This window comes from Bos mutus, chromosome 13 (assembly GCF_027580195.1).
Source record: "Bos mutus isolate GX-2022 chromosome 13, NWIPB_WYAK_1.1, whole genome shotgun sequence".
Lineage (NCBI taxonomy): Eukaryota > Metazoa > Chordata > Mammalia > Artiodactyla > Bovidae > Bos > Bos mutus.
Genome location: NC_091629.1, coordinates 80,363,280 through 80,380,360, shown reverse-complemented (window position 1 = coordinate 80,380,360; position 17,081 = coordinate 80,363,280). Strand labels below are relative to the sequence as shown.

Below are 17,081 nucleotides of genomic sequence, written 5' to 3'. Positions count from 1 at the left end.
GTAGGTGAGTCTATGGAGACAGAACATGGATTAGTGGTTGCCTATGTCTGAGTGTGTGGGATGGGGTTGGGAAAATGTAGAGTGACTGCTAATGGGGACATAGCTTTGTGGGGGGGTGACTAAATGTTTTAACTTAGACTGGGGAGATGATTGCAAAGTGTGAATATTAAAAATTTTCAGCTGTATACTTTGGATGACAATATTAACAATACATAGCAATATTAAACAATATAAACAGTAAACATAACAATAAACAATATTCACAACAATATAAACAATAAACATAGCAATAAGCAATATTCATAACAATATTAAAATACAAATAAAATATTTACTAAGTTATGCAAATACACGAGAAACAAATGTAGAAATAAATATAACAAAATGCCTGCAGTGGTTTGATTCAACAGGTGAATTTATGGATGAAAAATTTTGCCTTCTCTTTGTCCAAAATTCTTATAATGAGATTAGAATTCTTTTATTATTAAAAAATAATAAATGTAATTACCAAAGAGGAGAACCATTCCCCTTCACAATTATGACTCCCCTCCACCCAAATCCAGTTTTCTTTCTTTTATCTTGCTAAGATAAGAGTAATAAAATTTACAATCCAGCAGCCTGCAAACCCCTTCTAGCTATTTTAGGCCATTTGATACAATTCTATGAATGAAAAAGACAATGGTATTAAAGGGTTTAACTCAAAAAAATAGACACATTAAACTTCTGGCTTATTGAATACATATGTTCTCATTTCTAGGAAGTGATTGAAGCCATTGCTGAATGTGCATTTAAGACTTCACCTTTTCCAATTCTGCTTTCATTTGAGAACCATGTGGACTCGTAAGTATTCAGCACATTCAGTAGTGAGTCCTTTCTCCAGACAGAGCATGTTTAATCATTGTTCATCAGATTTAAGATATTTGACATTATTAATGCTGTTCCTCAATTAAGCTGTATATTAAGTGGCATATGTTCATCTGTATATGATGGGATTCATCGGTTTAAATTTCATTAATATTAGAATGATCCATTGGACTTGTGGAATCTATTTTCTTGCCATGATAGGGTTTTAATTTAAGGACTCCTCTTTTTACAATGAAATGAAACCCATTTCCTTATATAATACATGTCTCTATTTCAGTGGCTGCTCTTATAACCCTCCTTCATTAGCTCTTTCTACTGTGTGCAAATTTATAGTCAGTTTTGCCACCCTAAAATGGCCGGTTCTGTACACACTAGAGCTGATAGAGGTGAGTTAAATATATTAATTATATTTTGCCACTTTGTACTTACACAGAACTCAGACCACCAAATTCTCCCTCCTTCCTATTTTTGTTGGTTTCCCATTTGTTAATATTTTATTTCAAAACAATGTGAGTTTTTTGCTGAGCCACATAAAAATAGGTAATTTTTACTTACCTCTTTCATTCATTTTAAGGCAAAGGATCAGAGTTAGGCACATTTACATCAGATACGTACATATTAATTTATCACACAGTTACTCAATCTAAAGAGCTTCAACGTGAAAGATTTTCATCTACGTTGAGTCAAAATTGAATAAACTAAAATTCTAGTCTCTGGAATTAATGTCTGGAGACTAGTCAGACACTATGGTCACTAGTACTGACCACCACTGCTCACAAGAGCGTTTGGGAAGCTCTCTGTTTCATTCAAGCATCTAAGCTGCCACCTAAGCCAGTTTTCTCCACTAAAAGCCTACAACACCTATCCCAAGTTGGCCCACAGATTTCTTAGATCTCTTTTTATCCTCCTTTCAGTAGAAAATCTTTTCCAGGCCACTGATTCCCTTTGTCCAACTAATTTGCAACACAGGCTTCAATTCACTAATTCTTAAAGAATTCACTAAACCTTAAAGAACCAGTTAGGTAGTGACCGAATTTCAGCTTGAGCAATTTCAAAATAGTTAAATCATTTGTTTATATATATGTGAAGAGAGACCTTATTTAGAAGTAACCAAATTATAATTATTTGTATTTCTAGTTTGCCCTCAGGAAATCCATACTACATTTACCAGCTCATGACTCTATTTCATTAGGAAACAACACCCAGTGAATAATGTAATCATTTGGCACATAGTTTTTCTAGCACTCCTGCACTCCTGAGGGGCAACTGAAGAGAAAAGCATTTATTCTGTTTCATTGCAATTTCTTTTCTAATGAAAGGAGAACCTCTTTAGTTCCTGTATTTAGTACTTCACTTGCTGTGACAACTCTGGTGTGCGTGTGACTTTCCTCATCTTGGCCCATCTATTTGTAATTGGGCTCTAACAATGCCTTTTTTTCAAGAACACTACTTCCTGGAGAGATTGACGTGTCCTTTCCTTTTTGCAGAAATATCTCCAAGTCTAGTACACTCATTTTCTTCAGGAAATGTTTCTATGTAAGTTAGACAAAATGAAAAATTCCGGTACCATCCTTGAGTGTCATAACCTTGAGTGTCCACCCTTGAGTGTCATTGGACTTTACCATGTAGCCAGAGAGGCATCAACAACCACCAGCACCACAAACTAAACAATGGCTAATATTTATTGACTATATATTATGTGCCAAGCAAGGTTCCAAGCATTAGCTCATGTAACCTCACCACAAACCCAGGTGCTCCCAGAAATAAATATTTTTATCATTGTCCATATTTTACAAGTGATGAAACTGAATCCCAAAGAGGGTGAGTAACTTGCCCAAGGCCAGGCAGCTAAAATGTGAGAGTGGGGATTTAAATTTGGCTAATGTGGCTTCAAAACTCATCTGTTTAAGCAATACCACCCCCAAGCCTAAACCAAAGGATCATGAGCATTCCAAACATGGATAAAGACAAGCAGAGCATTCCACAAGGCAACAGCCTGCAAGTGGTCATGTTTTTGTGGCTCATGACCTTAACCACAGCATATTTTTTTAGTCTTCAACCCCAATCATACAGAGAGCCAAACTGAGCATGAAAACTAAATCTACAGTGGACATAACATAAAAAAGATTGTCCCCTAATACAGCCCTTTCAGGTTGGAAAAAAAATGAGAAATTGAGCTGCTAAAAGTTCATTAATAATGCATGAATAACAAAAGAAATCAGGAAAACAGCCTTCCTAGGATGCTATGATATTGATCCCAAACCACTGAGATGATGGAATGGCAGTGAAATCCTGAGATGCTGAATTGTATTGTGGGAGGAAGTTTTTTGCTTCCTATTTCCATTGTCCTTGAGCCTCACACACATATCAACATCATTCAGCTACAGTTCTTTCCTGGGAGGACTGTCACACACCCCAAGAAAATTGACAAGCTTCCCCTTTGCCGGTAAAACATTATGTTTGACTCGTGGGCCATCCCACCTCATTGCTGAACAAATCAGTGGTGGATACCATTCATCAATTATAGCACTCCTCTCCACTGAACTAGATACACCAGATACAGAATCTTACTCAATACAGGACACACACACCCAAAATATCTGAAACCTATATGCCATCTCTGCTGCTAAGTCACTTCAGTCGTCTCCAACTCTGTGCAACCCCATAGACGGCAGCCCACCAGGCTCCGCCGTCCGTGGGATTCTCCAGGCAAGAACACTGGAGTGGGTTGCCATTTCCCTCTCTAATGCATGAAAGTGAAAAGTGAAAGTGAAGTCGCTCAGTCGTGTCCAACCCTCAGTGACCCCATGGACTGCAGCCTACCAGACTCCTCCGTCCATGGGATTTTCCAGGCAAGAGTACTGGAGTAGGGTGCCATTGCCTTCTCCATCTCTAGCAAGTAATTTTTTTCTCCTTTGTACTGTGTATACAAAATGCCAGAATCAGAACCCTAGTCCCAGCCCACTTGAGCCATGCATTCAAAACAAACCCACATTGGAAAAAAAGGAAGGAAACCTCTGAATTTTTTTTGGTTTTCTCTCCTAATATTTGAAACTACCTATCAATGAGTGACAAGGAGAAATCTTCAGTGAGCAGCTGACAAATTTTCTTCCACCTGCTATGTCACAGCCCCATAAAATGCAGAATTCCTGAGCTTCACCTCCACACCTGTATTTGAATTTGTATAGTAAGACTTTGAATCATATTTTTTACAAGTCCCAGTTAACTGATGGGCCACCTACTTTGTAATTTGTAAACTAGCACTTTCACTAAAAGAATTCTCCACTACACTCAAGTGAAGAAACCACCACACCTGGTTCAGCCACAGAGAATGTGAGATTTTGGATGAAGTCCTTAATTGCCAGAAGTTGTAAATCCTTTATATATAGGAAGGGATTTGTAAATCCTTCATATATATTTCATATATAGAGAAGGAGGTTGGTTTAGTTCACCTTGGATGATGTGGGCTTGCTCCTTGGTCAGAAAACTGATCATCTTGCCAATGTTTAACATGTCCATATAAGTCTGGTGTGGCCTGAAGCTCAAAATGTATTTGTGAATATTTTCCTCTCACTGTATCTCCATGGTAGCCAGTGTTGATGTTCTAAATGCTTTAGGATTTTTTTTTTTCTCTCTCATGGCAAATGTAATGCCTTGTTTGTGCAATTATGACCCACAATTAAAGTTTCTTTGTTCTCCTCTGACTTCTTCTGCTCAGTTTGCTTTCTGTTCTAGTTAGGTCCCCTCTAGATGTGCATGTGTGTTTGATCTTCAAACACATCTTCCTTTATCCATGGACACTGCCTCTTGTTATCCCCATCTTGGCTCATGGTGAAGCAGGTTTTAGAGTTTAGGTCAAACACAGATCCTTGCTCTCCAAAGTGTGGTTGATCCATGGACCAGCAGCATCTACATGATCAGGAAGCTTGTTAGAAATGCAGAATCTCAGGCCTCACCCCAGTCTTTGCCTTGGAATCTTCATTTTCTTAAGACCCCAGGTGATTTGGTGAAGTGATAGAGCACTGCTCTAAACACTGAGGTTCATTAACCAGCTGTTTATTACCTGCAGGCTTGTTACAAATGCAAGTTCCAAGGCTTCACTGCCAGCTCAGTGAATCAGGGGCCTGGGGACAGAGCTCTGGCACCTGCAGCATTAAAAGCCGAGGTGATTCTTTAGTGGAATCGAGTAAGATTTTGGCTTAGCAAAATCCTCCCCAGGGTCTGATTTGGGGACCGCATGACAGAGGACAGAGTCTACCTGCCACCTGTTTAGACACACCTGGGACATCATCTTGAAGTTCCTCTAAGAGTGAGAATACAGCTCCACTAGAAATCCCAAAAGCAGGGTGTTAGGGAATAAATCCTTCCTTTTCACTCCAGGCTTCTGAGCAAAGGAACTTGGGGCTCTCAAGGAAAGTGACATCCTTGAGGAACCTGGTGAGTTAGTTCACCCATCACAGTGGTTCCCCAACTTGAGTGTATATGAGAATCCTCCAGAGGGGGCCTCTTGAGACCCCTGAGCCCTGCTCCCTTCTTTCCTTCCTTTCTGACTCAGAACCTGAGATTCCAACATGGAACTTGCCTGTCTTCCCAGGAGGCCTTGAATCTGCTTTTCTAACCAGCTCCAAACCCTGTTGATGCTGCTAATCTGTGGACCACACTTGGAACAGAAAAACTCCATTTAATAGCATCATTCCATGAAAGTGAAGTGGAAGGGTTGGACAGTTTCTTTTGTGCAGCCTGGAAAGTAGTTGCTGTTGTTATTCACATTGTTATTGTTGTTCATGGACCACAGCTTTGCCGTGGTGAAGGGGCTTGTGTAACTCAACGAAGCTAGGAGCCACGCAGTGCAGGGCCACCCAAGACGGACGAGTCATAGTGAAAAGTTCTAAGAAACCGTGGTTCACTGAAGGAGGGGATGGCAACCCACTCCACTCACCTGGAGAACCCTGGGGCAGCATGGAACATGTAGGCCCAGGCTCAATGGGCTTTTCTAATCTACAGCTGCAGAGCCCACTGGCTTGGTGGAGCCCTGGAACCAGCTGTCTTTTGGGCAAAGGCGTCTGAACTGTGAATGCCCAGGGATGCTTTGCCAAATCAGCCACTTCTGCTTGTCCCTCAACTATAACACGTTATCCTTTAACAACCACTCCCAGTGCTTTTAGGATCAGTTCTTCAGTTGGCAGGGTTTCCTCCATCAGTGATACTGCTGGGAGAACTGCAGGATATTCCAAAGGCTGCGTGAGTCACACAGGATAATCCCCAACTGGTCAAAACGGGTGTCATGAGAATTTGGGAGTTGTCGTGTAGAGTTTTGCAAGTTCTGTGAAGCTCTGCTTTGCCTCCCCTTGCAGTTCAAGAAGGTAGTGAACTTGGGCTTGAATGTGAAGCCCAGAGAACTCATTTGACACCTCCTCTAAATATATGTTTTTTAGAAAGGGGATATGAAGAGTGCTTTCCCTATGGATCCATTGCAATATGATTTGACCCCCAAAACATCCCCCTTCCCAGGAAAAAGCATGGTCCATGATCCAGGTATAATAGTCATGGTAAAAGGAATGAAAATTAGAATTACATTTGTTAATCAATTTGCACTGTAGTAAAGAAGTTTTATCACTTACTTATTCTTACTACAGCCCCAGTTCTGCTAAAATGTATTAACATTGCAGCACGTAGAGACAACTATTGGAAATCCAGTCCAACAGCCTATAGATCAAAATCACAGTCCATAAAACCTGATGGAATTGGATACCTTTATAATGATATTTAACATCCTACAGAACGAGAATGGCTTTTTAAAAGGTCAAGGGAAGCAGTTTTCAAAGATTATGGATGTTCCTTCGTATCAACTCTGTTTATACATGAGCAGGCTCTCATTCCTCCCGTCTAGCTGGCAGAGGCTTCCTTGCAGCATTGGGATCATCTTCCTCTTCAAAGGTGTTTGCATCTATGACTTCACTTCGTCTCCTCAGCATCCTCTGCCCCTTTCCAAGAACAATTATTTTCCTCTACTTTTTATAGACCCTGAGAGGTTGAGAGCCTGGAACTCAGCTCAACCAACTTAACAGCTCCAGCCTTTTCCCATCAGACCAAGTTCCCCTGGCACCTCATTAGGCTGACACCAGCTTTGTGCCCCTCTTGTGCACAAAAGGGCTGCAGACACCGTTCCCCAAGATGCCTGCTTCACTTGTCTTTCCTTCAGTGCCCTCTCCCAAGTGGACACACTTCTGCCTGTCAGCCTTTTCGCTTCTGCATTTTTAGATTCTCTCTTTTTCTCTGTCCACCTTCCTCCCTGTTTCTTCACCTCCTTTTAAATACTTCTTTGCAGTGCAACTCCATCTGTTAGACAAATCTCACCCAAAAATTCACATAGAGTCATGAATGAGTTCTACCCCCAAGTATCTGGCATTTGACTTAGAATTGGGAAATTAACCAAAAGGGACTGAGTCTCTAACCCTGGGACATTCAAGCATCCAGGAATAGGCAGGTGACCTGCTGTCCCCTCCATCTGTGTCCTCGGTGGAAGAGCCTCCTCTCTCCACCTCCCTGTGGCATTCACATCCACACAAGTGGGAATTGCAAGCAGGAATTCAGAAAGATGAAAGCAGTCCCAACGGTAAGGGGAGGAATGCCGTCTGTCTGTGACCTGTACGGTGCAGCCATGCTGAGTGAGGCGCCTCTTGCATCACCGCCCGCTTTCGCCTCTCTCCCCTCAGGCCGAAGCAGCAAGCCAAGATGGCGGAGTACTGCAGACTCATCTTTGGCGACGCCCTCCTCATGGAGCCGCTGGACAAGTACCCGGTAAGCGTTCTGAGCCCATCCCTATGACCGGCTTAGGGGGGCTCCCTTAGCCCGCTCCGTGTGTCTGTCTCTTGGTGTGTGTCACGCAGTTGACTGTGAGCCCTCGGGAGGCTGGCGGGGAGCCCCTGAGGGGGCAAACCCCTGTCTGACTGCTCCTCTGCCCTCACCCTGCTCCGCTCCCTGCCCCTCGAGAGCCAGCCGGGGCTGCAAAATCCCCACCACAGCATCCGCCCACAGAGGGAGCCCCGGGGCGCAGGCTTTGAGCACGTCTGGGATCCTCACCTCTGAAAGACGCGGGCCAGGAAAACAGGACGTTGAAGGCGGTGGGGGGCATTCCAGCCTGCCCCTGCTGGCCACGCTTCTCTTTTCCGCATGTGCCCAGCACAATCCAGGCTGCCCTGTTGCTGTGGCCGTATCCCTGCTTGGGGAAGGAAAGCAGCAGAAAGATGGTCTCGTTGCCTCTTCCCTCCTCAGCCCCTGCCCCACTCTCCACCCGTCTCTCCTGTTTTCACACCAGTCCTCAAATTGGTTGCAAGTGAAGAATCGAGGACCCGCTTACAGAAGCCCATAGACTTTCTAAAAATAACGTGTTTTGAGACTTGCACACATGCTGTCTGATATATAATATCCTTCTCATGGGAAATTGATTTTCCCCATTAGATGGACAAGCTGAATACACTAGAAACAAGGCTTGCAAACAGCTTGAATCTCAGGGCAGTAGGTAAATCTGAAGCCACCCAGTCCACTTCTGCTGAGGCCAAGAAGATGTGCCACTTTACAGTCTCATGCCAGGATGAGGACTTTGCTGCTTTTAAACTGCATCATCTGAAAAGTGGATTCTGAGGACTTTCCCAGAAGCTCCTGCTTGTCTTTGCCATCTTCCTGGCAGGAGTCACACTGTGACAGGTTTCCATCCTTTGATAATCCAAGCCGAGGCCTTCCAATCTGTTCTAAATCAAGATGGTTGGATTCATGCCCAACAGAAAACTCATGAAACTTTAGGTTAGCAGGCCAAATCACCCAATACATGTCTATGGCTGTATTCATGTGTATTTCTTGTGGAAAAATAAAGGGTACAGTATTTAAAATATACCTTTCATGTGAAAAAAGGAAGAGCTATGAACCAGCCCCTACATAAGATACTTTAATGAGCTGTGTTGAAGGTAGTAAAGAACAGTCTAGAAGCTTGTGGTATCTAATGCAGTCCTTGGGTTTGGGGATAGAATCTGAAAGGAAAGGTCAGTGTTTTTAAAGAACGTGTTTTTCTTTCTTAGTTGGAATCTGGAGTTCCCCTTCCAAGTCCTATGGATTTAATGTACAAAATTTTGGTGAAAAATAAGAAGAAATCACACAAGTCGTCAGAAGGAAGTGGCAAGAAGAAGCTCTCAGAACAAGCTTCCAACACGTACAGCGACTCCTCCAGTGTGTTTGAGCCCTCGTCCCCAGGAGCCGGTGAGAGGCTGGTAGACTCTCATTCCTCTGTTATGTGTGGGTTTAAGAACGGCTGCTCTGGAAGTAACTTAGAAGGACTTTTAACATTTCCACCTGGGCACAGTAAACTGTGTTGGTTTTCTATTTCTGTTTTAAAGCCAGTGGTTTAAAACTGCACAAACATATGAGCCCCCAGTTCTGTGAGGCAGAGGCCCACGTGACCTCACCAGGCTGAACTCCAGGCATCAGCAGGGCTGCTTTTCCTTCTGGAGCTTGAGGGAATCATTCCTTGCACTTTCAGCTCCTAGAGGCAACCCACATCCATTGGCTCATGGCCCCCTTCCTCCAAATTCAAAGCCAGCAAGATCCCATCTCACTTCTTCCGTCACCATGTCTCCCTAGGACCACAGTTGGAAAAGGTCCTCTGCTTTTAAGAACTCACGTCATTACACTGGACCTATCCAGATAATCCAGAATAATCTCTCCCGCTTCAAGGTCCTTAACTTAATCTCATCTGAAAAGTCCCCTGTGCCATGTATTCACAGGACACAGGAGATGTTCACAGGACATGGACATTTTGGGGAGGTCGCCATATAAGCCAAATAATCTCTGGAGGAGCCAGGTGATTTTTAAGCTTCTCAGGACAGTGATCCCTTGACATTAACTGCAGATCTGGACCCAAGATGGTCACCAAATGCATTCTCATTGTTGAAGAGTTCTGAGTCATTCAGTTCATCCATATTTTCCAGAACTCTTTTAAAATGTAAATGGTAGGTTACTTGAATTATCTACTAGAGCTACTAGATGATGTTTAGTATCATTTATTTTCATATTAGATTTAAGTTGAAATAGACTTTTGTGATTGACGAAAAAAGAATTCAAAGCAGTCACCCATTTCCTTTGAATTATTTGTCATTCAGTCTAAGTTTTTTTCCAGTTCTAGTCAGAATCTTGGTAGTCTGAAAAGATCTGAAGTGATGGCATTATGAAGATCTCCTGATTGGAGGCTGAATATGTGAAGCAAACTTTAAGCTTGAATCTAGAAAGTTCTTCAATAAAAATTTAGCTAACATTGGGACAGTGGCTTTGGAAAAGGGTTTGGCAGCCTCTACAGAAGCTAAACTGAACAGATGCATATGAAGTCCCTGTACCCCAGAGAATTCTATTCCTAGGTCTATAGCCAACAGAAGTACATGTAGATGCTCACCAAGAAGTATGGGCAAGAACTGCTTAAAGCAGCACTATTCAGAATAGCACATCAACAGATAAATACATTGTGCAATATTCACCTCATGGAATAATGTGTAGCAGTCTTCAGTGCACACAACAACATAGATGACTCTCATTTAGAAATATAATGTTGAGGAAAAGATGTCAAATGCAAAAGTAAGTATCCACTGTCTGATCCCATTTATATAAAGTACAGAAATGGCAGAACTAACCAGGACTTTTGGAGGTCAAGAGAGGGTTACTCCTGGTGAAGAGGTGACCGGAAGGGACCCAAGGAGGCTTCTGAACACTGGTTATGTTTTGATCTGGGTACCATTACTGTACACATGTGGTATGCATACTTCTCTGTATATCTATCATATGTCAATTAAAAGATTTAAAAATAAATTTAAAAAGTTAAAATACAAACTCTAGGTAAATCAGAAAAAAAAAAAAAAATTCATCAAGAGCCTGACTTATCTTTTCTTCTACTTTTCCATCATAGTTACCAATTACTTTTATTGTTTACATTAAAATCCTTGTCCACAGACATTATGTAATTCCTAGAAAGATTTTTTTGGTAGTTTTTAAAAGTGTGTTTAAAACATAACTACACAATTCTGATTCTTTTTTTCAAAAATAACTTCTAGTCTCAGTGAGAATGTTCTTTTTGAAGTTTTGGAAAGCAAGTCACTAACAGGCCACCAATCTCCCAGCACGATTCTATCCCTTGAGTAAACCAAGTCTTCCCTTGTGTGTGGGAGCTTGTTGTTTTACCTTCGCCAGTTCTCTTCTTCTTATTAACTGGATGCATGACACAAATGACGATTTTTACAGGCGATGAACATTATTGCTTAATTCAGAGAAAGAGCTACAATCTGTTAGTAATTCAGTGGATTTCCTAAACCAGCCCCATTCTTTGTTGTGCAATATTTATTTATTGTGATGGAAATTTTTTGACATTTATATATGTAAGTGGGCCCCTGAATAAAGACTGCTACTAATTTGCCATTTGGCTTGTCGGTGTGCTCAGTATTGGGAAATCAAGTAACTTGAAAAATGAAATATTTCTTATACCAAAGCTAATCTACTTTTCTTAGCACCTCTTGGTGGGATCTTCCCCCAAGAGATCCAGCCCTTTGCCTGTACGCTTGTTTAAAGAACTAGGATAATTTATTATTATTAACATTACGCAACAGGATTCCTTCAAGTTCCCTCCAAAATCTAAGGGAGAAACCAGATCCCTACTCATAAAGGATGACAAATCCTTTCTTTCTCACATAAACCGGAGAATGGCATGATTATTTGAAATTCTGGTGTGTTGTAGCATGAAGCACACTTAAATTAGTCAATAAAAAGAACCTCCTCTTTAATTTAAAAAAAAAAAAAGTGGTTACCAAAACTTGAGACAATAAATTTGACTGTAAGAAATTTTGCATCAACCTCTTAAAAGAATGTATCTCTATAGAATAAGCAGTGTTTTCTATTCAAAGTGGAATTGATTCACCCTTATTAACTAACACAATATTAGCTTCATAAAACAGTTATATGTGGCTTTCTTTAACAAACAAGCCGTAAATAATAAACCATGTTGGTCCCAGACAACTTTTTCCTCTGAAGATTATTTCATGAATACTTTGCCCACTGCTCTCGTTGTCAGCCAAATGAAAACATTAATAATCTTCTTGGAGGCAGTGGCAGTGCCTTTTACAGAGCCCGAGCAGGGGAGTTAATTTATAGATGGCAGGAAGGGGAGGTGCTGGCCCATGTAAACTGCCTTGTTGTCGAGCCATGATTGCCATCTACTGGGTTTATTATGCTATTGCACTGTCTGGACACTGGAAGTCAAATCAAACAATTTAGAAGTATGCTTTCATTACTTTTTACTTGAAAATCTTGTTATGTAACTGATATCACTGGGTCTAACTGAATCCCAGAGCTGTGAAGAACATAATGCTGCATGCCAATGTGACTCTTTAAGTATGTAATGATGATTAAGGATGTAAACATCCACCTCAACTTTAGAGAGAAAAACAATCTACTGAAAAGCCAGCATATTGGCTAAATATGAAACTGCATGAGATCTGACTGAGGGAGATTCCCATGCATAATTACTTAAGATTCATCCATTTTATTCTGCCCTTTTAAATAGAATATGCCATTTGTAAAGATACATGCATTGTTTAGACAACAGTTCATGCCTGTGTGCCTGCTAAGTTGCTTCTGTCGTGTCCAGCTCTTTGCGACCCCATGGACTGTAGCCTGCCAGGTTCCTTTGGCTGCGGGATCCTCCAGGCAAGAATACTGGAGTCGGTTGCCATGCCCTCCTCCAGGGATCTTCCCAACCAAGGGATCAAATCTGCATCTCCTGTCTCCTGCATTGGCAGGCAGGTTCTTTACCACTAGTGCCACCTGGGAAGCCCTTAGACAACAATGCCTCCATCAGATAAGCCTGCGGGCAAATCACAGGATACAGTCAGTACCTTACAGTTCTGGAGAATCAGGTTGCTGCTATAGCCCCTGTTCCTGTCCCAGCTCTTGTCCTCTACTTCCACTTCCATGAAGTCCTCTCTGGCCAAGGTCACTGAGCACTGGCCAAGAATCGCATGAAGAGTTAGGGCTGAGAAGAAAAGGGAAAGATGGAAAAGTGATTGTTTATCTGTTTTAGGTCATAGAGACCCTGAAAGAGGATGTATACATCAAGATAGGATATGTGTACCAGAGAGAGCTAACTGTAAAAGATGCCCTATGCTTTGCAAAACATAGATAAAAATGCTAAGACAAGCATCTTTTATAGAGTTTGGAAATTTCACACATCAAATATAGAAAAACAATTCAAACCCAGTATAACGCTTTATAATTAATAAAATTTAAATATCCAAAAGGATAATTTTAGTGAAAGGCCAACTTTCAAGGAAATGTTTGGTAAATATACATGTCACATGTGCTTCAAACCTGTAATTGCTTGTTTACTTCATGGTCTGTTATTAAAATTTGACAGGAGAAGCTGATACAGAGAGTGACGATGATGACGATGATGATGACTGTAAAAAGTCTTCAATGGATGAGGTAGGTTTCTAGGGCTTGACTTCTGGTCAGAGAGTTTTCACCAACTTGCCATTCCAGTCCGCTCACTCTGAATGTAGTTCTGGTCACATTCTGCCATCTAGTGGTAAAAATAGTTTAAAACTGAAAATGCAAAATTGATCACTAAACCAAGTATTGTGTTAAGCAAAGTTCTAAGGAACAGTTTTGCTGAGGCTGTCTTTCATCAAATGTAGTATCTTGAGGGTGAGTTCAAAATTTGTGATCTCCATCTTCCCACTTCAGTTTTCGAGGCAGTTAAATGGATGTCATGGTCCAAAGTCCAGAGAAGACATGAGGTTTGGAAAAATGTTTGTAAACTTGACATTAATTTCCTCGTGGTGATTTTGACCTTTGTTTGGCTGCCTGGCTTGTAGGATCTTAGTTTCTTGACCAAGGATTGAATCCAAGCCCCAACAGTAGAAGCCTGGGGTCTAATCACTGGACCTTCATGGAATTCCCCATTCTTATAATTTTGGAACCACTAGAGATTTCTACTGAATATTTACGTATGTTTAATATTTAGAAGTTCAAGATTCCCCAAATAACTCAGAAGTATTAATTGCACAGACTCTAGAAGCAAATCAAGGATAGGTCAATTGACATTTTAAAACTTTTAGCAGGAGTCCTGTTCAAAACATTTATACTGAATCTGCTTTCAAATATATTGAAAAGTATGTCTCAGTAATTATATCTTTACAATTTAATTAATAAAGATAAATAACAAATAATAAGCTGTTCTGACATAGTGTTCTTCCTCTTATAATTATTTCCTTGAATGTAGTCTAAATTCTTAATTATTTTTTCCCCACTAAATTTCAACTTAATACCCAGAAGAAAAACTATTACAAAGTAGCTTTTCTTGAGAATTATTTCAATTGTGTGAACTTTTTATCAGTAACTTTTGATCATTTTAAAACTATTTGGATAACCATTTACAATGGCTGTTTCCTATTTAGCATTTAATACTAATCTTGCTATAGAAGTTTTCAGAAGAAACCTTGTCTCCCTTGTACTCTGCCTTCTAAAAGTGGGAGAAAATGTTAAATCAGCCTACAGAGGTCTGCCCATATCAGTTACTGCAGTGTAGGTTTTCTTCTTTATTAAAAACTTCATCAAAGTGGTATTTATAGAATAGCTAATATTAGCTAAAGTAACATGAGGCTTTAATATGCCAGGCACTGTTCTGAGCTCTTTCACATAAGTTAACACACTTAATAATCACAAGAATTCTATTTGTTATTGAGACTGATTTTTTCCTGATTTTATAGGTGACCAAACTGAGGCACAGAACAGTTAAGTAACTTGCCTCAGACTGGCTCTAGAACCTGAGCTCCTGACCTTCTATGTATTGTTGTATAGTCGCTAAGTCGTGTCTGACTCTTTGTGGCCCCACCAGGCTCTTCTGTCCATGGGATTTCCCAGGCAAGAATACTGGAATGGGTTGCCATTTCCTTCTCCAAGGGATCTTCCCAACCCAGGGATCGAACCTGTCTTCTCCCACACTGCAGCCGGATTCTTTACCACTGAGCCAGCGGGAAAGATGCATTGTGCTGCTTGCTTAATCGGCGCCCAGGAGCTAGGAAGGGAGGCCGATCGGAAAGGTTCTAAAGAAAAGCAATATTTGTTTGTCCACCCCAACCCACTTTCACTGGCGACCCTTTTCAATAACAATTTTCCATTCATCCAGTGGTCACCTACATGCTCATTTTCGTATTGTATGATGACTTCTTTTTAAACTATTGATTTATCTGGCTGTGTCAGCTCTTAGTTGTGGCCTGCAGGATCTTGGTTGTGTCAGAGGGACTGTTTCCTGGCAGCACACAGACTTTCTAGTTGCAATCCAGGAGCTCCAGAGTGAGCGGGCTTCAGTAGTTGCAGGGCACGGGCACAGTGACCCCTCGGCATGTCTTGTACAATGAATTCTCGATATATTAACTTCAGACATCACCTGCAGACTCCCTGCTTTGACAGATGGGACACAGCTCGAGGCTTCTTCGACTTTGCTGTGCGTTTGGGTCACCTTAGTACATTACAGATCCTGGTTCAGGAGGGTTGGGAGGCTGCTCTCCTGCAAGCTTTCGGGTGGTCCTGACGCTGCTGGAACTGGGTGCTCGGGAGCGCGCCCTGGCCCACCCCTCACTGTGTAACGCGAGGTGCTGCTTTTCCTTTCTCCTCTGATCCATTTTCTGTTGGCAATAACTGTTTTCAGAAAAGGAGTGATCCTTTTCTGCCCTCATGGGTCATTTGATCATTGCCCTGGGAAAGCAACCCTCACTAACATAATGCTGACTCTGGGAACACTGCTTTTACTCCTGCTTCCAGGGGACCGCAGGGAGCGAGGCCATGGCCACAGAAGAGATGTCTAATCTGGTGAACTATATCCAGCCAGTCAAGTTCGAGTCATTTGAAATTTCAAAAAGTAAGTTTGCCCTGGAGAAAAACCCCTGGTGTAGTATATAATGAGTATATTATACCCGCAAGATAATTAGACCAAAGAAATATTACCCTTATTAGAACTATTCTATGAAGTTTTTAAAATATGCATGTCTTTACTGTTTGATTTTTATATATCTAAATAAACATACATGGTAAGTAGGTTCATCGTGTCCAGCTTTTTGAGACCCCACCAGGCTCCTTTGTCCATGAGATTCTCCAGGCAAGAATACTGAAATGGGTTGCCATGCCCTTCTCCAGGCGATCTTTCCAACCCAAGGATCAAACCAGAGTCTCTTAAGTCTCCTGCATTGGCAGGCAGGTTCTTTACCACTAGGGCCACCTGGGAAACCCCAGATATACATAAGTATATATTTATATGTATTGTATACATCTATATAACCATATGAGAACATATTCCATGATATTTTCCCAAAATTCTAAATAGACCTATAGGCTATATATGATTATCTAAAAGATACCTGACCAGAGTACAGTTAATTGAGGATTTTACATTGTTTTTCATTCATGACCACACAGGGCAATTATATAAATGACAGTGTTGAAATAAACTATTTAGCCATCCTTTAAAAGGAAGCAGAGACTTGATCGATCCTGATAAATAGAAATGGAACCAAATCGGTTGACCCACATTTCATTTGTTCAGCCTATGTTTTATATACTTAGGGGAATATATAATTAACTTCACATCACTTGATGTTTTACTTCATCCGACAACCCATCCATACTGGATGCAAGAGAAAGGAGCCATTTTATCAAAGTGTTCAGTCGTGTCTGACTCTTTTTGCAACCCCATGGACTGTAGTCCACCGGGCTCCTCTGCTCATTGAGTTATCCATGCAAGAATAGTGAATTGGTAACCATTCCCTTCCCCAGGGATCAAACTGGGGTCTCTTGCATTGCAGGCAGATTCTTTACTGTCTGACTCACCAGGGAAGCCTAACTTTCAATAAGGTTTAGACATAAAAATTTCAACAGTTTGTTTGATGTTACAATTACTAGTCTTCTTACCACAAGCTGTGAAACATCCTATAAAGTGGTTATTTTTATATTACTATGACTGTCTTTGGCTGCTAAATGTTTGCTTAATTCATGATTCAAAAGCTCCCAGACAAGTAGCCAAACTGGGAAGGAGCTGGTACATTTAGGCCTTAAGAACCTGATAACAACAGCACCAGCCAAAGATTTACAAACAAGTACTTTCTCCTTGTATCTTACACCATTTTCTCACTTTT

The 17,081-nt window shown here is 41.2% G+C and overlaps 1 protein-coding gene across 2 annotated transcripts in view; it reads left to right on the top strand.

The window, feature by feature from the left end:
• PLCB1 (phospholipase C beta 1) overlaps nt 1–17,081 on the top strand; it is an 865,816-nt gene that overhangs the window by 674,974 nt on the left and 173,761 nt on the right. For both annotated transcript variants that reach the window (XM_070382002.1, XM_070382003.1), the window contains exons 12-16: nt 758–840; nt 7,581–7,665; nt 8,940–9,117; nt 13,307–13,374; nt 15,715–15,811. In XM_070382002.1, the coding sequence (XP_070238103.1) occupies nt 758–840; nt 7,581–7,665; nt 8,940–9,117; nt 13,307–13,374; nt 15,715–15,811 (511 nt within the window). The remainder of the gene's footprint in view (nt 1–757; nt 841–7,580; nt 7,666–8,939; nt 9,118–13,306; nt 13,375–15,714; nt 15,812–17,081) is intronic.